The sequence below is a fragment of the Calliphora vicina genome, chromosome 1 (assembly GCF_958450345.1).
Source record: "Calliphora vicina chromosome 1, idCalVici1.1, whole genome shotgun sequence".
Lineage (NCBI taxonomy): Eukaryota > Metazoa > Arthropoda > Insecta > Diptera > Calliphoridae > Calliphora > Calliphora vicina.
This window is the reverse complement of record NC_088780.1, coordinates 169,321,822-169,343,801: the sequence shown is the minus strand read 5'-3', so window position 1 is coordinate 169,343,801 and position 21,980 is coordinate 169,321,822. Positions and strand designations below refer to the sequence as shown.

The window sequence follows — 21,980 nt, the reverse complement described above, 5'->3', positions numbered from 1 at the left end:
CAACAACATTACAAGGGAACAATGAGAATGTAATATTATAATTGAAATTTGAGATACTTAAATTTTAGAAGATGATGAAGATAATAGTTTCAGCTTTTAAATTAAATTATTGGTATGAATATTTCTGAAATTACAAAATGTTTTTCAATATCCAGTAAAGCATACACACATAATTTAAAATTCTAATATCGGATTTACATCTTTTTCAAACAATTCAAAACAAATTTAAAACAATATTTTCATAGTTCTAATAATTATTGAATTTAAAATTAAGTAAATTTTAAATTAGTTGCAAAAAGTAAACTGAATACAAACAACAAATACTATTTCCAGTGCATCAGTTTCTGATTAAATTGAAAAGAAAACCATAACAACAATAGCAAAATAAATATTAAAATACTTTAATAATTAAAAAGTTTTCTCTGCATAAATAAAGATTGACAAGGTTTTACATACAGATGGATTTATAGTTCAAGAGATTTTTTATTGGATTTTTCTTTTATCATAATTATTGTTATTATTTTGTGTATGTGTGTAAGTATGTACATATTTAATAAACCAACAAGGTTTACATCAATATTTGTGTAACGTAAATGTGTATATGTCTATAGTATTGTTGTCTTTACACATTCATTTGCCTTAAAATGAAATTGATCTTTATGCTATTTACAACTGTATGGCTGTATTTATTTATTTGTGTGTAAATTGCAATTTATAACTGCAAATATACATATGTATGTATGTGTATGTATTTATGCAAATGTACACATACTTATGTATTTATATATCTATGAATGTATGTATGGATGGATGGATGCACATGCTATATAAATATCAGATACATATTTATGTCATCAGTATCTTTAACATTAATAATAGTTATAGCTCCCTTCATGCTTATCACAACTACTCTCTATATATCACACACACACACATACACACAATCGCATACATTTACATAACAAACAAATAATCTCTCCTACAATCTTTATTCTACTCTGCTCTTATTGAGTTTAATTACATTTTCATATTGTGTTGACTTTATGTTTATTTGTTGTACTGTTATTATACTTTTATTATTGTTTTGTTTGTTATTACGTTTGGACATTAGGAGGGCCTTGTTTGTATTTAGTTAATGTTAAAATGGATTTTTGTTTTAACATTAGAATTTTGAGTGCTCTAATAATATTTCTCTAATAATATGTCTATACCTGATAAATTTTTGTCATGATAAACGTCAAAATGGGTTTCAATATAAAAGATATATAAAAATGCTGCAATATTTTTACTATAAACATGTTGCTGCAACATTTTTACTATAAACATTTTGCTGCACCAACCATGTCTCTGTAACAATTTTACCATAAACATGTTGCTGTAACAATTTTACTATAAACATGTTACTGCAATATTTTTACTATAAACATGTTGCTGCAATATTTTTACTATAAACATGTTGCTGCAAAATGTTTATAATACGCATGTTGCTACAACATTTTTACAATAAACATGTTGCTGCAACATTTTTACAATAATCATGTTCCTGAAACAATTTTACAATAATCATGTTCCTGAAACAATTTTACAATAAAAATGTTGCTGCAAAATATTTACAGTAAACATGTTGCAGCAGCATTTTTACAGTAAAATATATTGCAACATGTTTTTGCAATATATTTACTCGTGTTGCTTTTTTATAAATATGTGGCATCAGCATTTTTTTAAATAAACATGTTGTAACATTGTCTTGTAAACTTGTTGCCCCAACAATTCATATGGTATTAAACTTTAATACCATATGAATTGAATTCAAAAGAAAATTTGTAATGCATCAGCAGGATATTTTGTTTATGTTTCATATAAAAGCTATGTACCCTTTTTAAATTTGTGAAATTTTTTTTAAAATTTGCAATCAACATTTGAAAATTTAAAAATATAAAAATAACAAAAAAAAAATTTCTTTATTTCTAATTGCTTTATTTACTTATCAAATTTCCATACAAATTTATATTGTTTCTAGATAGAAAGATATTTATGGGAAAATGCATGGTGATAATAATAAAAAAACGTATGGAAAAATCGACCCGTACGACCCGTACATTCGCGACCGGTACTTAAGCCAATTAAACAAAAACCAGTAGAGATATTTTATTGTGTAAACACCGGATCCATTTCGCAGATTTTTACATTTTACTACTGTCAGCCAAAGTTGACTTCTATTTTGCGTACGATCGTATTTATTTATTAAAAATATTCCATAAAGATCAATTTATAAAATACAAAATGTGGGCAATGTTGTTTTGCTAGCAACATTCCACGAAAAAAACAGAGTACTAATTTGAATTTATAAAATAAATTATTTTTTTTATTTTGTTATAAATCTTAAAATAGAACATTTTCAATAAAAATTAATATTGATGTTGGAACCAAAATTGTATTGTAGTAAGGATATATAGTAGAGATTTGAATTAATTACCAGTGTGAAATTAAAATAATCAATGAAATCATCGTGTTGTTGAAATTTAGCTTGTTCTAATTTACAAATTTCGTGAAAACAAACTTTTAACAGTCATATTTAAATATTTCAGTTTTCCATGACAACATAAGTTTATTTATTTAAATTTATTTACATACACTCCAACATTCATACATATGAATGTTCATACATACAGTTATTATGAATTTTTACATATAAATAATTAAATATAAAACTACAATAACAACTACCTCCTCAACATCCAATCCAATTAATATAAAACTGCATGCAAACATTTTTATTCATTAATTCATGCGTTCGTTCATTATTCTACAACCTACAAGAGAATAAATACTCTGCGTATACGTAATATTTAATTGAATTTAAAATAATAATTGCAGCAATAATGCTCATACGTCTGGGTTGGCCGAATGATGATGACAAAAAAAAAAAAAAAAACAGTTTTTGTTTTTTAATACAAAACATTAAGGCATACAAGTGCACTTGTAACTACGAGTAACAACAACATTTTTTGTTTTTATTGTTAACAATAGTTAATTTCCCTTAGGTACGTAACATGAGGCAACAAAAGCAACAAAAAATGTGTTGGCTTTAATGAAAAACAACTATGTTTGTAGTTACAAAATTTTGTCATACACATTTACCTTTAAATGTTGCAGTAGAAGTTGCTGTTGTTGTTGTTGATGCTCTTCTTATTTCATTTGTATTTATTGTCCATTGATAGCGTATGTTTATTCGTAGTCACCCTTGACTTCATTTCACATTCAACATTTAAACACACAGTTTTTTATTGTACAACAACATTTATTCATGCATTTAAACATACAGACACACAAACATTCATGCACACAGAGATACATACATACATATGAATGTATAGCAAACATTTGAAGCATCAATTTATAACATACAAATATGTACATTGGCTGTCAGGCTGCCAGGACATCAGGTTGAAAGACTGGCAAACTGGCAGGCAACATGTCTGGTTGCCTGGCTGACTGGCTGGCTGGCTGGCTGGCTGGATGGCTGTTGGGTTGACGGACAGTCAGGTAACCAACCTAGTTTTCACTTTTAATGAAAACGCAAATGTTTGTGTAAACTAGAGTTTTGTCAACAAATGTTTCAATGTAATTTTCCAATTCAATGGCACAGACATCCCATACACAAAACGAATATACATATATATGTAAGTGTATATGTATGAATTTGTACATTTGAGTGTTATAAAACAGGCCAATATTGAACTGTTGACCATTGTACACACTTACACACTCTATAAAACAATACAATTATATCAGCATACAATGCAACAATACAATTTTGCAGAAAGTGTTGCAATTAAAGTTTATAAACCGGTTAACCGAAAAACCGATTAATCTATAATGTTGATTTTCGATTAAGGGGTTTTTAACTCTTGGTTAAGCGGTAGGTTTTTAAAATAAATTAGGCCCTAATTTTGTAAAACACGTCACCAAAGTGATATTTATGTGCATAGCAAAAACAAAATTTCACACATTTCAAAAATTTGTTTTTATTTTATATTTAACTTCTAACTTTAACTTTTATTTTATTTTCTTAATGATTTGTGAAATTTAATATCTAGGAATATTTAATTATTTCTGACTATTAAAAACTACAAATCGTCAAAAGGGCCTAACAACAAAAAAATATCAAAATTGAGTATTTAGTGGATAATGGTACATCAAAGCACACATCTTCACACATTTTTAGCATTCGATTTTTAAAAATAACGACTTAAAGAAAGTAAATTATATGCAATTTGATAACGTTTTTTGTCCCTCTTGTACAATTTTAAAAATTGTTGAAGGAGCCTTTTGCATTTTAGGAGACGAAATGATTTACATACTGTCATATTTTAGGTTTTCTACTAATTCTATTGTTGAAATTTCTAAAATAATTACTTTCAATGTCGGTTAACCGATTTCATTGAATACGGTTAACCAAAAACCCGGTTTTACAAAAACAGCCAACCAACTAAACGGTTTTTTATAAACACTACTAGCAATGAGTGTGTGTCGAAAGTTATGTTTATACGCTTGTAATATTTAGTAGTTTTGTTTAAAATGTGTGAAAGTTTTAGTAATTTTTTTAGTGTTTACAACGACATCTACATAATATTAATGGTTTAAGTTTATCACACAAAACAGACACGCGTACTCAGGATAATAATTGCAAACATACATATGTGTGCATTAGGGTAAGCCTCAGTATGAAGTTTTTGGATTTTTTAATGTTTCCAAGGTTTAAAATTCTTCTCCGTCAAATTCAAATAAAACAACAGTCAGTATTAAGTAATTTTTTATACAACTGCTCCGTTTATTTATCTGAATCAAGCTTTACTTTCGTGAGTTTAATAACTAATTGTATAGAATTTTTATTTTTTAATTAACTAACAAAGCTTTTTATTTTTACTTAAAAATGCGGAATTTACAATAGATGGCGAATTTTTGTTTTTAATAACTTATATGTCATTTTAATGGGTTCAAATCAGGCACTCACTTAGGCCCGTTTTCTCAATGTAGCAACAAACTGCCTGTTACTAAATGTCGACATAAATTTATAGGCCGATAAAGTGTCCGTTAACAATTTTGTTTTTCTCAATATACCGACAAAAAAGATTATTTTCAGTTGGCAATACCTCTCAAAATATATGTGAAACTTGGGAACCCTGCCTTCAATTGACAACATGTCTACATAAATCAGCTGTTTAACGTGGTCATCGACAGCCGGAATCTTTTCAAATATTCATTATCCTCCATGTCAGCCAGGTAGTTAGGCCTGGCATGATAAAATTTTTCAGCATTCACTTGGAACTTATGTTCTTCGTGTTCATCCTCCATCAAATTAATGTTAATTCCTCTATTAAACTTTTGTTTTTATAAAATCTATTTAATTTCGTTTACAAAAACACAAACACATACAAACTATGAACAGCAGTCAGCTTATTGAATTTATCTGTACGATAAATAATTGGCAGATGAGGTCGGGTTAGCTTTGCGACAGAATAGAAGCAAATGAGACATTGAGAAAAACAAATTTCTTTAATCTGCAGTTTTTCGTTGGGAAAAAAGATAATCACCAAATGAGAAAACGGCCCTTAGTAGATATAATGTAAAGAACAATTTTTTTTTTTTTGCATTTTGTGTTGACAAAGCTTCCTATGCGGGAAGTTTTGCTTTACTTCTTTAGTTGACAAAAGTGCCGCTGAAACAAACTGATTGCTCACCAAAGCTTATTGTGAATCTGTTCCATCGGTTTCAATCTGCAAGTGCCATTCAAAAGTAGTGAATTTGACACGGAAAACAAAGATCGCCCAGGCCAGGTGAAAAAGTACAAAAATACAACAAGAGCATGCTACTCAATCAGCAATTTTCAACCGCTAGCAAGCAGCAGGATTCATTAAAAAGCAAGGTTATTGGCTACCATACGAAATGAAACTGAGAGACCTTGAAAGACGATTTTGTATGTCTGAAATTCTGATTGGACGCTATTGAAAAATGGATTCATTACGAGTATCCGAAGTGTAATAGATCGTATGTGAAGCCCAGCTAACCAAACGAATCGACACAAAGCCAAATTTCCATGGGGCTAAGCTAATGCTTCGTATTTGGTGGGACCAAAATGGTCCTATCGATTATGAGCTGCTTAAATCTAGCCACACCATCACAGAGAAACTGTACCGAACGTAACATATTCGTTTGAAACGAGCATTGGCCGAAAATAGCTCAAAATATACGGCTACACATGTGTTGCAATTAGAGTGTCCAAAAAACCGGAAAATTTTGAAAACCGGTTTCCGGTTTAACCGAAAAAGTGTGTCTTTGAAAAAACCGGTTTTTATTGTCTTTTAAAAAAACCGGTTAAACGGTTTCGGTTTTTGTCTTAAAAAAAACGGGTTTATATAAAATTTGTATTTAATATGAAAAAGGTCTCCTTATATTTATTTTTATTTGTGGACGCTAATAGGAAATGTGTTAAGAATTGTGTACTAAATCTTCGCAAATTTTGCATTTTTGAATTCTTAAGGCTCTATCTTTATGCAATTATTTTATATCTTTTGCGAAACATTGTCAAATGCTAAATTTTCTATAAAATAAATCAATATTTTTAAAAATGGTATCTAAGTTTTTCATTAATATGTTTGAATTAGCTTTATGAAATATATTTCATTAAAACCGGTTAACCGTCTTACAAAAACCGGTTTTTCAAAAAACCGAAAAGTTGAAAAAACCGAAACCGGTGTAGTTTACAAGGATGAAAAAACCGGTTGGCCGGTTTTCGGTTTTGGATACTCTAGTTGCAATATCTGTTAAAAAGTATTTAGAATGAAGCGGTTGGGAAGTTTTACTTCAACCGCATTATAGTCCACATTACCCCGTTCGACTACTATTTGTTTCGATCAATGCAGAACGCTCTATCCGGGATACGCTTCATTTTGGAAAAGAGTATTTGATATTGGCTTGATTCATTTCTGGACTCGAAAGTTGAGCAGTTCTTTTGGCTCGGAATCCATATGTTCCCAGAATGATATAGCTGACAATGGCCAATACTTTGAATAAATTTATATTGTACAAATGTTTCAACAAATTTGAAAAAAATCCCGGATTTTTTTTCGCGAAATATGAATTTATTTTAAAGGAAAAAATAAAAAACAAAGATAAAATTTAAAGCAAATTTGAATATGTCTGTTGCTCTTGTTTTTTTTTAACGACACAGTTCTGTGACATTTGATAATGATTGAGAACGCCTGAATAATTACATATGTTAACCACTGTTCAGTTATGTGTTTGTGTGATTGTGATTATATACAAACAAACAAACACACATCTACAAGTCCAAATATCGCTGAAACATGTGAACAATGTAAACAAGCAAATATTTGCTTATTGTTTTGTGGTTTGTATGTGTATCGTTTTTTGCTATTAGTATTCGTATTAATTTTATTAGCAATAAAATATTATTGGTTAAATTTCATGGTTAATTAGGTTTCTGATTAAATAAAAAATTAACAAAAACTCTATTTATAAAAATATTAATATGTAACCCAGCAAAAATTTATTAAATCAAATAAATAGACAGCAGCTAATTGTTTTTCATTGCAATTCACACTATTTGTTTGAAATGGGAATTAATAGATAGTTGTTTTCTAATGTTCCAGCTATATCTAGATTTTTGAAATTTTTATATTCATCTTGATATTATGCAATTATAGAGCTGTATTCTAAGTCAGACAAAACACCTTTACTTAATCATATATAGAAATAATCCTTAAATTTAAGCAATTTGTTCTATTGTTTCCAATTAATTTAAACAGAAATTTTTAACTTTTAAAAAACAGAAAAAAATACAGATTTTTAATTTAGAAAACAAAAACTTTTCAATTATAGATTTGCTGTTAATTGAAACGATAAATACACTCAAACACATATACGTCTATTATTGTACATTAGGAAAAACTAAGTTTCAGTTTAAAACTTTTTTAAACCAATAATTGCAAATTATGAACAAAAAATTCAATTACATTTCATTACAACGTCTGAGTGGAAAGAAAAAAAAAACAAACAGAGTTATACTTCTATAAAAGTTCTTTAAAAACCTTTGGGGCTTTTGACAATGCCAATCAGTTCTTGTGAGGCAAACATAATTGAAATGCTAAATGCTACAGTTTTGTTAATTGGCCAAGCTCGAAGCCAACAAGTTTCCTTGTACGTAATTATGAGAATTTGTCAGCTGCTAAATTTTTTGTTTGTATGGTAATAATGTTAGATGACATTATTCCACAGAAAAATTTGTTAATATCACAAGCAGAGCAACCAAAAATATCTAATATCATATGAGTTAGTTAGCCATTTATCCGTTTCAGAAAATTGTAAAAATTTTGACATTTGAGTTGTTAGTGCATATTTTAACTTGTTGAGCATTTAATAGCTTATTTTTCTCATAACAGCATATTTTTGTTGTATATGTTATTATTTTGTTAATGTCCAATGATAATTGCCAAAAGCTGCTTTGTTCAATATTTCCGAACCAAAAGAGAACCATTTTTAAGTGCACATTATTTACATTTTATAGTTTATTTTTCGTTTTAAGTGCATTCATATATATGGTTACAGTAAACAAATATATGTTTGTGGCAACCATATTTATGATGAATAATTTTATCATAATATGTTGTTCTCAGATTATGATAAGCCTTAAGCCGAGAGCACCATAATATGATAACTCCTTCATCATATGAATGGTTGTCACAAACATATATTTGTTTACTGTAACCTATATATGGTTGATACAATCATGCGAAACGTAAATTAACCATATTATGGTTACCACAACCATGTAAATGGTTACTGTGACTATAATATAGTTAGAAAACTTGTAACAATATTAAAATGGTTACAGTAACCATGCCCAACTATATTTTTTCTCTGCGTGTATCAGAATATGTGCAATTTTAAGAAAAAAAGTGTGCACCATTAAGATTTAGAAGATAGTTTTATCACCTATCTTGGATTCTTATAAACTCCTATTTTACTAGCTGACATCAACAACATTCTAATATAGATAAAAATATTTTGAATGACATAATTATCACTAAGGTGCAGATTTGGATTTCGAATTAAAGACACAAATCTTATAAATGTTTTTAAATCAAATCTCTGATAGTTTACCCACTTACAGCAATTGCAATCCTCGTACATTGTGTTGAAAGAAATAAATTTTATAAAAAAAAATATCAGGAAATCAATATTAAGTAATGACCCAGTTAAAATGGCATTTCTACACATATTCAGGTGAAATATAACAACTCTTTTATAACAAATTCTTATACATATAAAATCTATGTAGACAAACATCCCAGCAGTTAAGCAAGTAGTCAATGTATCCCTTAATTGTCATTAAGGTGTAATCACTTGGCTGACTCCAATTTATATAGTTTGGGTCATTTGACTCGTATGTATTCTTTGTAATGCAGACATAAGTTAATTGATTACTTTATACATCCTTGGTAATCTAGGGAGAAGACAATTGCTACTTAAGTAGCTCTAAGTAATCTAGAATGTAGTCACTTTAAATTTGTTAGTAATTCGTAAAACCTATTTATATTAAAATTGTGCTGATATAATTCTCATACAGTTTATTTTATGTTTGCTTGAGGATACTGACATCCCATGTAACCTATCAGTCAATTGTCACTTTAGTGTCTCTAAGTAAATTAGACTGTAGTCACTTTAACCCTAGAAAGATAATCTGCGTAAAATTTACGCATACTCTTTCAAAAATAGTTTTGTTAATTACTGAATGGTTCTTTTGTTATTGCTTTTTCTGATAATAAATATATATAAACATATTCAAGTGTATTGAAGAAAGTAATCAACATTAGTTTATTTTAAATTAATCAACAAAATGCCAAAATTTCGCTTTCCAAAACGCATGCGTAAATTTTACTCATGAATAAGATTATCTTTCTAGGGTTAAACGTTTATTTCGTATTGCAATTTAGAAAGTAGTTATTTTACCCACCAGGACTAATTATTGGACTGCCTATTTAAGGTCAATTAACACCCTTACATGTTAACCCTTTGTCGACCGACGGTACTTATAAGTATCATAACAATAATAAGCTTACAAAATTAAAACAAAACATATTTTGACCCATTTTGCCTAAATGTACTTTGAAGTACACTATCATCTTTGGAATAATATATATTTTTTGCCCTGGCAAACTCGCTTACCCAGTATAACGGTGAATTATTTCATGTTCTCATTGTGGTGTTTATTTATGTCGTAAGGATAAAAAATACTGTTTCGTAAAATACCATAAAATAGACTTATAATAGAAAATATTATAAAAGTTACAAAACAAACCGATATATAAATAAAATTTAAACAAAAATCAATGATTTTTTTATCTTTTGGCTAATGCTAACCCAACTGTACCAGGTCCCTTTCGGATCCTTACATATCCTTTTCGGTTCCATGCAGGTCCTTCACAAAGTTAAAATTTTGTAAATAACTATCTGAAGTCCTTATTTTCAATATTTCATGAAAAAAATAAAATTGTTCAACGATTTGTAGACTTGGTTCACAAGGGGTTAAAATAACTAGTTAGTAGCAGATAATGTAAGCAGTTAGATAGCTAGACACTATGTAACCTGTATGTGAGTCTAATGCATTAATTAATTAGGACCAGCTAACCGATAGTCTTATTGTAATCAAAAAGGTTCAATTGATTCCCTGCTTAGGAGATGCACGTGTAGCTAGTTATATAAAAAGTTCTGGACAGTCTCCTAGAACCGCTGGGATACAAAAGACACATTCACACAACCAGTAATAGTCATGTAGACATCCAAATGTACCTATGTATATCCATATCAAAGTATAATACACATGAACATACATATTGTAAAATAAAATACATTTTACAGCAATTTGCAAAACTGTGTATGTGAGGAATGAATAAGGTAAAAGTAGAATTTATTTTTCTTTTTTCAGTACTTTTTTTTAATAACAAGGTAAATGAAAAGTATTGAATTCAATACAACATTCACATAAACAACAATGTATACATACATATGTATTACAAGAAAGAATGAGAAATTTATGTATTTCGTATTTTTTAGTTTTATTTTTCGTTTGAAATTCTTTTTAAAAGAAAAAAATAAATTGTAGATATTATTCATATCCAGGCAGGCATACAGCCAAATACCTTTGTACATTTGTACAAATATAAATGTAAAAAAGTTCTTTTGTATCTGCTTTGCGCCAACCAATGCGTATGAGTAATATTGTATTTAAAAAATAATAAATACTTGAAAGTATTGTTTGTTTGTTTGTTAAGCTTTTAATTACATATTTTATTTCTTGTATATTTTACTCTTACTCGTATTGTGTCTTTAATTATTTTATTAAATAATAAGTGTGACTTGTTGTGATTTTATTTAAAATGCATTTTCTTAATTCTCTTATTTCTCTTAATCCTTTGCAGCATTATCGTGGTTCATTAAAATCCTTAAATACTGGCATTGTAACATTACTAAATTATGGCAAACATGTGCCGCCAGCTGTTTCCCATGTTACATTGGCCCATGAAATTGGCCATAACTTTGGATCACCGGTAAGTGGAAAAACCCCCCAAAAAAACCGTATTTTACTTCAAAGATTATTATTTTATTAGCACACAAGGTTGCTGGTAATAACAAAAAAAAACTCAAGTAGCAAAGTTCATAAATCATTGACTGAAAAAGTTCTAAGAGTCAAAAGCAAAAAAAAAAAACAGTTCATTTAAAGTTCTAAAAATAACTTGCAGTAAAAAAAAAAACAAAAAGCAACAATAAAGGATGTGTGCACCAAAAATATTAAAATGAAAATTCATAAAAAGACACACACAGCAATATATGGATGTCTTCATATGTATATGTATTTATTTGTGTCTGTGTATGTCTGTGTGATAGTAGTTTTGTATGTGTATTGTAAAATGCACTTAATGCAATTAGTTACAGTTCGTCGCGTGTGCATAAAATCCTTTATGTTGAACTTTTTTAACAACAGGAACTGTAAAAACATTGTGATTCACCAAACATACGCTATTCATTTATTTCTTTTTTTTACAACGATCATACAGTGGTACATTTTTGGAAAAGGAGGGGATTATTGGATCTCAAAATCAAAGCAATTTGGTGAAAACTCAGCACGAATACTTTTTATATCGGTTTTTCCATTAATGACTTGTCAACTTTGAGCACTCTTCAACATGTCACCATACATTCAATGTCAAAACCTTTAGTAAAGATATGATTTTCATTATGGTGAAGTAATGAACGAACAACTTTTAAAAATTATTATAATTTAATACCAAAATTTGGAGTCGATGAGTAAGTTAATTTCTTATACAGAAAATCACTTCTCAAAATGTTGTGTCAATCTATAATTTACTATAGCTTCCATATAAGTCTTCTTTCCGAAAGAACACTTTAATGGGTATACATTTTTATACCCTACACCACCATAGTGGGGAGGGTATGTTTCGTCAGTGCTGATGTTTGTAACGTCCAGAAATGTTGGTCTAAGACCCACCTTAAAGTATACCGATCGACTCAAAATCACTTTCTTGTCCGCCCGTCCGTCCGTCTGGCTACCATGTAAACCTTGCACGCAAAGTACAGAACGAAGTTGGAAAGATATTTCGATAAAATTTGGTACATATAATTTTTTCGGTCCGAGGACAAAGCCTGTTGAAACTGGATTTGTCCTTGTGGAACTAGGCCATTATTATCCCACAAAATGTACTTCAGAAATTGGACGTTATGGCTCATAAATGTTTAAATTATATATGTAGGTATCTACACAAATTTCGCTCCAAATAAGTTTTATATATGCGGCTTCATGTCAGCTATTTTTATTTTGATCGGTCCATAATTAGACATAGCTCCAATATAAGACCCGCTTCACTTTGACGTGCATAAATCTCCTAAAATAGTTGGTATATACACAAAATTCATCATAAATAACATTCATATAGACATAAATCATTCGAGTTTTATTTTAATCGAATAATAGTTAATAATGTTTCATTATTCGAGTGATCAATTATTTTTTAAAATTTTCTCGATTATTCGAACAAATAAAGAAGAGAAAATCGAAAAATTCATCCAGAATATTCTAAAATCGTATAAGGCTGGTAGAAAATCTTTAGAATCTTTTTTAATTTACCATCCAAAATGGTAAATTAACCAACCAGATTAAATTATAAAATATTTTATTTTAACTTGAAAATAAATTTATTCGATTAATCGACAATTATTAATCGAATATTTTTTATTCTAATTTAAAAAATTATTCGAATAATTTGTATTCGAATGACAACGTAAATTATCACCAATTTCTTTTCTTGTAAACAGAAATAAATTTTCAAAATTTTGTAATGATTGAAAATCACCGAAAATCACTTTAACGGTGTGTACCACTGTAAAACCATTTTGTGACATTGCAACACTTACAAGCAACTGTATGTGCAAGTAAGAGAGAGATAGAGTGTAACTAAAAGAGGAAACAGGATGTTATATAATGCAGTCTTACATTCACATAATACAGACACTAGCGCGCACTCATAAACACAAAAGGATTTTTTTAATACTCTACGAGCATTTTACTTACACACTTGCACAAATATCAATCTATTAGTGTATGGGTGAGTGTGTGTGTGTCTGAGTTCCCATAAAAGCAACAATTTCTTGAGTTTTGACTTTTTTCGTTTTTTTTTACTTGTTCCACTACACACACTCATGCACACTAACAAATATACACCCACTCGTTGCAATTATTTGTTGAATGATTGTCTGTAATCGTCAGAGTGTTTTATTTTTCGTACATTCAACACACATTCGCACATAGAAACATCTTTAAGCATCGATTTAATTGCAACAAGGACAAATTACTTTCTCTAGTTCAGTTTCAGTGCAGTAACGCCAAAAGCAATCGATGCGAAGAGATAGAGAGAACAAAAAAGAAACCAAAGTTGATTTCAAATAGAGATGCAGGCAACTGATGAAGTGAAAAGGATTCAAAATCGATTGAGTTTTTACAAGCAATTAAACAAGGAAACATGGATTTATGAAAAGTGAAAGTTTCAAAGAGAAAAAAGAGAACAAAGAAAATGGGTTAGACAAAATACGTGTCTACATATGTATGTATGTATCTACATAGGCATAAACAAAATAAGGTAGTGACAAATCATAAATATCCGCATCATAACATACAGTTAAATCGCAAAATAATTGACATAATTTCTTTTTATATTCTAAGCACTTAATACAGCTATCACATAAAAAAAATGTAAAATGTATTTAGAAAATAATAAAAAATATTGCTAAATATACGAAAGCTGTTCTAGGAGCTACATTAACAATTACACAGATTAACAGCAAAAAAAGGCTTGAATAACCACTATATAGATTTGATGCATCATGGCTACCTAAGAACAAATATGGTCCCATCTATGGAAAGTTTTTTTTTTAAATTTTTAAGTAAAAGTGTGAATTTTTATAGACGTTTATCCACAAAATTAATGATAACTCAAAAACGGTTAGAAACTACTGAGCCGATTGAAAATTTGTAGATGGAATGGGGAAAATATTTTCTAAATTCAATCAATCGAAGGAAGAACATTAAATACTCAATTTTATGTATATCAAACAAAAAAGTAAAATTTTGTGAAAATTAGCGTATTTACATAATTGTGAATAAATACGAAAGGAATCAATCCATTTTTATGTTCGATATATCATTTTGTTGATATTATAAGCTGCTTTGAGACAAAGTAATTAACCTGAACAATATTTTCCGTTTTCGATTTTTCATGAGTTTTTAAAACACAAAAATTAGCTATTTTCATGATAAAAATATATTTCTTGCTTCAATTTGTTATTATAACTCCGAAACTAATGAGCTGATTGAAACACGATATATAAACAGATTGAAATGTTTCTAAGATTATTTTAATAATATCGGACTAACCATTTTTGAGTTATCATTAATTTTGTGGATAATCGTCTAAAAAAATTAAATTTCCAATTTTATTTAAAACTAGTTGACTAGCGCGGCTTTTTAATGTTAGTTCTTCTAGTTTCTGCAACCCACTGTTCTTATTTATTTGCAAATAAAATATATATTTTGCACTGCATACTTTGGGGAGCTTTTTTATTATAGTTGACTGGACTCCAAAAAAAATTTCCGAGTTTTACCCGGAATTTTTTAATATTTTTTCTTTACAAACCATCTCCTGAAAATTTCGAATCGAATAAAAAAAATCAGCCAAATTGCTCCAGCCGTTCTCACGTGATGACATACATACATGGGCCATTTCATTTTTATATATATAGATTAAAATTTAAAATTTGCACCATATTTGTACTACTGGAACCACAATACATCAAAATTGTTTAGTGGTTTAAAAAGCCTCTAATATTTTTTTTTTGATTCTGTTGCCCTGTGTTATGAACCTGAAACATTCTGGTTTGATACTCACCATATCAGTTTTTAAATTGGGGAGATTAAACAATTGTATGGAATCGTTGAAACTGAATTCAGATATATTTCTATTTTGTTTCGAAATGAATAAATCAGTTGAAAAAAAACCTGTTAATTCGAAATCTTAGTTTACTTCCATATTATTACTAATATCATCTTCACTACTTATACATTGGCATTTTAACTCATTATTTAAACACTGTGATGTTTTTGGAGGCAAGTACTTAACAAACAGGGACTTAAATATTAAATAATTATCAAAAAAAGAAATTGAATGAAGAAAAAATTACTTAAATCAATTTGAATTAGTATAAATGTAATCAGTAAATGGTTGAACGAATTTTATAATGAATTTTTTAAAAAAATATTTTATATCAGATTATATATCCTTCATTACCAAACAACTTCTAAGTATTGAATTCGGTATGAAGTAGTCTTTGAAAAGTAAGTTGTTTAGTAATTGCAAGACATTAAGAAGTTTTTGTTGGTCTGCTATTTACCTCTTAAATTTAGAACTTTTTAATACAGTTACAAAATGCTCTATTGATGTTAAGGCATTCATAAATTAATAACAACTAATCATTGAATTCCAATTTTTTCTTTAAATTACAGCACGATCCCGAACAGTGTACTCCAGGTGGTGAAGATGGCAACTATATTATGTTTGCCCGTGCTACATCGGGCGACAAGAAGAACAACAATAAATTCTCACCATGTTCCTTGAAATCCATTGAGCCGGTGCTTAATGCTAAAGCCCGCAGTACCAAAGGCTGCTTTACCGAGCCACAAACCTCTATTTGCGGTAACGGTGTGGTCGAGCCAGGTGAACAGTGTGATTGTGGCTGGGAGGAAGACTGCAAAGATTCGTGTTGCTTTCCCATGTCAAGGCATTCACGTATAGACGAGAAACCCTGCACTCTAACGCCGAAAGCCATGTGTAGCCCGTCCCAGGGTCCCTGCTGTACGGGAGATTGTAAACTTAAGTATGGCGATAAGTGTCGTGATGACAACGGCTGCCGAGATCCCAGTTTCTGTGATGGTCACATGCCTCAATGTCCGCCCTCCATCAATAAGCCCAATAAAACAATTTGCAACAAGGAATTTGTCTGCTATATGGGAGAATGTACTGGCAGTATTTGTCTGGCCTACGGTTTGGAATCGTGTCAATGTATTCCTGGTCCGAAAGATGACAAAATCAAATCCTGTGAATTGTGCTGCAAACTGCCCGGAGAAGATAATCCCTGTCGCAGTTCGTTCGAATGGAATGATGCACCATTTGATGTGCCCGATATGTATGCCAAACCTGGTACTCCTTGCAATGACTACAATGGGTAAGTTAAAACTTTCCTTTTCTGTCTCTCTAACTCTTTCAAATAAAATGTTGCACATAAACCAAACAGTTTGTACGTTTAGTAAGTAACTGTGCAATATTTTATGTGTCAAGTGTCAAATCTCTTAAAATGACCGCATCCATTACGAAATTGCTCAGCAAACAGGCAGCCAACCAAGAGTTTTTTTTTAGTTTTTCTCCACAAAAAAGCTCTTGTTATGTATGACAGCGAGCTGAAATAACATTTTTTGTTTCAACTTTAACAAACAAATTCTAAATATAAAATATTTTTCATCTCAATTTTTATGTGTGTTTTTATTTTTCTTTTCATGCTATTTTTTGTGTCTATGTATGTGTTTTATCCCGTTGCCTTGTGCCGCGTTTGTCACATCAGTTACTGTGATGTCTTCCAGAAATGTCGTGAAGTTGATCCCTCTGGCCCCTTGGCAACATTGCGAAAACTACTATTGTCCGAAGAGAGTATTGCAACATTTAAAAAGTGGATGCAACAAAACTGGTATACAGTTGCTTTAGCGGCTATTGGCGTTTTTGTATTATTGGTAAGTAGAACTACAATGACAAAAAACGAAATACTTGCAAATTGTACGAAAAACAAACAAAAAGAAAAAAACTCTGTGAAAACATTCATTTGTTCCTGGCACATGTGAGATGCTGCAAGCTCTATGTGTCCAGTTTAACTTTACATTTTTAGTAGCCTGATGAATTTGTCTTACTTTCGTCCTGGATTATTTTTCCCTACGTATGGATATGTGTTGTATATGCAAATGCGGACTAAAAAGTTCAAGTGGTCATCACTTGTCACGTAGCCAGCAGACAACCATTGAAGACAATTTCCATTCCATATTTTTGTTTATATCATTCATACCACCCCTTCGCCATGTTACATGTCAATAGCCAAATGTTTTAATTTTTCTTGTCATTTTTATTCAAGTTTTTGTTGTATTTTTCTCTATTTCACATATGAAAAATTGACACTCGAAGATTATGAAGTTTGTCTCGAATATTTTAAAAGATGAACGTGAGAAAGAATGTTTAGAAAATGCTCCACCAAAGGATAGTAAGTTTTTTAAAGCAAAAATATAACATGAACGTATGTACGTAGTATTTGGAAACTTAAAAATCATCCTTAACAAACTTAAAGCTACAAAAATCCCAAATATTTGAAATAATCATTTCATACAGACTCATCAGGTTGTAAAACGTAATAAGTATTTCATATCTTCAAAGGCGTATTTCAAGCTACAAGTAATGAAACCATATTAACCCCATCAATGTTGTAAGATATTTAGTAGTAATCGTGTTCCAAAGAAGAACATTAAAGTTTTAGTTTGAAATTCTGTTATTTAATTAAAATTTCAGTTTATTAAAAAATCGAATCTAATATTTCCTATCTTGTATTTTATTCTCTTTAGATACTGAGCACGAAGCTACTGGCGAAGCGATCAAATCTGAAATTGAAATCTGTCACAATAATACACAGCGCCACCACCGAAACCGTACGTCTACCCGACGACAACAACGGCGTTATCGTGCATACGGCCGTCCGTACAAAAGTACCATTCAAAAAGAAGGTAAGAGGCGAACGCAGCAACTCCAACAATCCAGCCAACAATGGTAACAAATCAAAGATCGGCGGTAGTAAAATCAATAAAAATGCAAACAAATCCACACATGCCCATGCCAGGGCCACAAAAGTTACCACTACGAATGGGGCAAGCCTAACCACCAATACTGCCACCGTGAACACTGCGAACGGTGGCACAGTGGGCGATGCTAAGAAACCTGCCAGAACCAAAAAGAATAGAGTATCGGGCAGTACGGGAAAATCTGCTCACAACGTCATAAATGCTGTGGTCAACGCAGAGGAGAATCTTAAGAAATCAAAGAAGAAGAAACACAGTAAAGAAATTATAGATTATTCATCTCGCACCGGCCCTGCCTTGGGCGGAGCCCCGGTTAATCACACAAACACCTTTGGCAAGGTACAAAAATGGTTGCTGGAATCGCCCATAGTAGCTCAGCCACTCTCCCACATCGAACATTCTTCCAAGGTGAGGAAGGTAATGAGTAAATCACAAAGTACCCCCGAAAGACTTGTGCAGAAAACACCCACCAAAAGCAAAAGCATGGGCAACCTGCCCAATGAGAAGGTCAAGCTACAGGTGGTATACAAACCGCCATTCCGATTTGCTCTTCGCTTATCAAAGAACACCAAGGTTAAGACTCATGTGATGGGCAACATAAGCAATAATAAATTCAAAAGACACTCTAGAACAGACAATAAGCGATCCAGTGGAAGTCATCAGATGGATGGTGGTGGCAGCGGGAGTGGTGGTGGCGTGAAATCTTTGGGTGAGAAAACCAAGCGGGCCGCCTTATTACTACGTTCCAATAATGACGAGGACAATCAAATTTTAACCTTAAATGAACCCAATTACGAAACCCTTAATCCCAAAACAGCACCTTCCAAAATGGAAAATCCCTTCTATGAAAACATGAAATTTATGCAGACGAATGAAAAGCGACACAGTGATCCAGCTGTGACCACTGGAGATTCGGGTGTGGCCTCAGGCAGTGGAGGTTCTATGACAAACAGTGTAAAGCGCTCCTCCAGCAAGTCAAATCTGGAAGCCCATCAACAACAATTTCAAAGATCCTCTAGTTCCAGCAACCCCTTTGCCGTAATGGATGCAGCACGTAATTCGCGCAAACTAAGCGAAAGTAATGCTGACAACTTAAGCCGCAATTTTGGCAGCACACAGAATTTAATCAACAGCAGTCAAAGTAATTTAAGTAAATCAAAAAAACGTAGCAGTCTTAATTTAAAGTCAAGTCTAAATAAAAATGGCAAAGATCCACCATTGCCGGCCAACATGCCACCAACTAAAAGAAGTAACTCCAACATGAATCTGAGAAGAGATTCTGCCACAAATGCTGCAGCGGACCACTTAAAAGTATCCAAGCATTTGCAGTCACAGGCAGTGCCCCTGAGACGTAGCATAAGCAGCTCCACGCATACAAATCAAACGGCTGCCAATCCTCTAGCCAAATCATCATCGTCATCATCAACGCCTGCCGGTGCAGCAGCTTTACCCACTCAACTGCCATCTTATAATGCTCAACGTTCTTCAAGAGCCAGTTTTAGCAATATACCCAGAGCTAGTCTTAGTCTGGTCAATTCATCCTCCTCCAGTACGGGTAGCAATTCGCCAGCCAACTTAAATAATACAAATCACACAAATTTCCCCTTTAACCCCCAAGCCACGACTGTCCACAACATGCAGAACGAGCAAAGACGCAGTCGATCTAGTTTACCACCGCCACCAATACAGCCGCACACCGGCCATCAAAGATCAAATTCTGTACGGCAACATGCCCACAACTATCATCCGCCACCACTGCCCACCAACAGCAGCAACGCAGCAGTCAGCAATAAATCTCAATCAAACTCAAATGCAAACAACTCGGAATTGCCATCCGACTTAGAGGTCATGGTGTCCGATATTGAAAATTTGGTTAGTTAGTCAAAAGTTTATAAAGTTCGACAGAGTCATTTCCTTCGTAGGTAGAATACCAATGAATTGATTAAGAATTCCTTGCGTCTGCTGCTTTTAAATGTGCTCCCACTCTCACTACCACCACTCACTACTTTCACACAAACCTGCCACAATATTTTCAATATTCGAAAATTTGGTGTTAGAGAAAACGAAACAAATAGAAAAGCTGAAATAAAAAAAACAAGAAAAACTACCGCCGCCTCACTGCCCTCTTTTGGACTACAATACTAAATAATTTTAAAATTTCAAAGCGAAAGTTACTTAAACTTTTGCAAGACGATAGATGGATGGATGGATAGATGGATGAAAGCATGGATGGATGGTATTATTTTGATATTAAAACATGAACAAAAATTACAAAAATTTTACGTGTAACAAAAGTTTCTTAGATTATTTTTGTAAGAGGAAAAATACAAATAAAAAAATTACAAAAACTAGAAGACTTCCCTGTCACTCTTTCCTTTCCTTACCCACTCCCTTCCATAACAAATTGAAATAAATTTGTTTAATAAAATACTTGAATGCTGTAGACAAAGTTTTCCTCCTTATTGGCTTGTTGTTTCGATTTTCCACAAAAGAACCAATTGAAGCAGGACATATTTGTACACATAAAAAGGATTTTAAAATTGTTTAAATTCAATTTTACAAATAATGACTTTTTAACGATTCAACAATGATTGATTTCACAATTTCAACTGATGTTTTTTTAAAAACAATCAAAACAAAACTTGGGCTAAAGACATGCTTCAGTCAATGTTAAATTTACTTTCAATTTAAACAGTCTAACATAAAAACAAAATAATTTTAATACATAAATTAAATCTCTCTTGAAATTAAAGTGCTGAATCTTCCAACATTGTATTTTAGATTAAGTAAAACTTTTAAAATATTTGAAAAATAATCAGAATATTAAAGTTGAGTTATACATTTATATTCTGGAAATTGTTCGAATGCTTAAAACATTTCAAAATAAATTAATCAATTAATTTAATTCCTTACATCAATATTTTATTAAACAAATTCTCCTTAAGAAACATCAATGTCAAAATATCAAATCAACTCTTGCCTTAACAAATCTACTCGTATTTTTAATAAAGTCCATTCCTTATTACGTTTTATTTAAGTAAAAAATAAAACAAATCAATTCAAAAACTGAATGTAAATCCTTTAAAACTGATTTTGAAAACCAAAAGCAAAAACAAATAAAAAAAAAAGAAATGAAACTATAACAAGTCTTCAAAACTATTTTGTGATCGTAGTTTATTTATTAATAAATTATTTAAAACTAAAACAAAAAAATTAAAATAAATTTTAAGTCTAAAATAATGAAAACTGTATAAATGTGTAAATTTTATGTTTAAAACAAAAACTCTCATTTTATTTTATTATAATTTAATTTTTATTTAATATATTGTATCTTTTTTTAAAATTCTCATTTATTAAAAATTGTATGTATGATATTAAACCAACATAGAAAAGGAAAAGAAAAAACAAATTAACTATTAAATATAATAAAATACTAAGTAAT

At 30.7% G+C, this 21,980-nt stretch overlaps 1 protein-coding gene across 1 annotated transcript in view; it reads left to right on the top strand.

Annotated features, from left to right (window-relative positions):
• Kul (Kuzbanian-like) overlaps positions 1–21,023 on the top strand; it is a 238,871-nt gene extending 217,848 nt beyond the window's left edge. Inside the window, exons 8-11 of the mRNA XM_065498141.1 lie at positions 11,505–11,633; positions 16,157–16,875; positions 17,269–17,434; positions 18,308–21,023. Of these exons, the coding sequence (XP_065354213.1) occupies positions 11,505–11,633; positions 16,157–16,875; positions 17,269–17,434; positions 18,308–20,419 (3,126 nt within the window). The 3' untranslated portion in view covers positions 20,420–21,023. The remainder of the gene's footprint in view (positions 1–11,504; positions 11,634–16,156; positions 16,876–17,268; positions 17,435–18,307) is intronic.
• Positions 21,024–21,980: the final 957 nt, after the last annotated feature.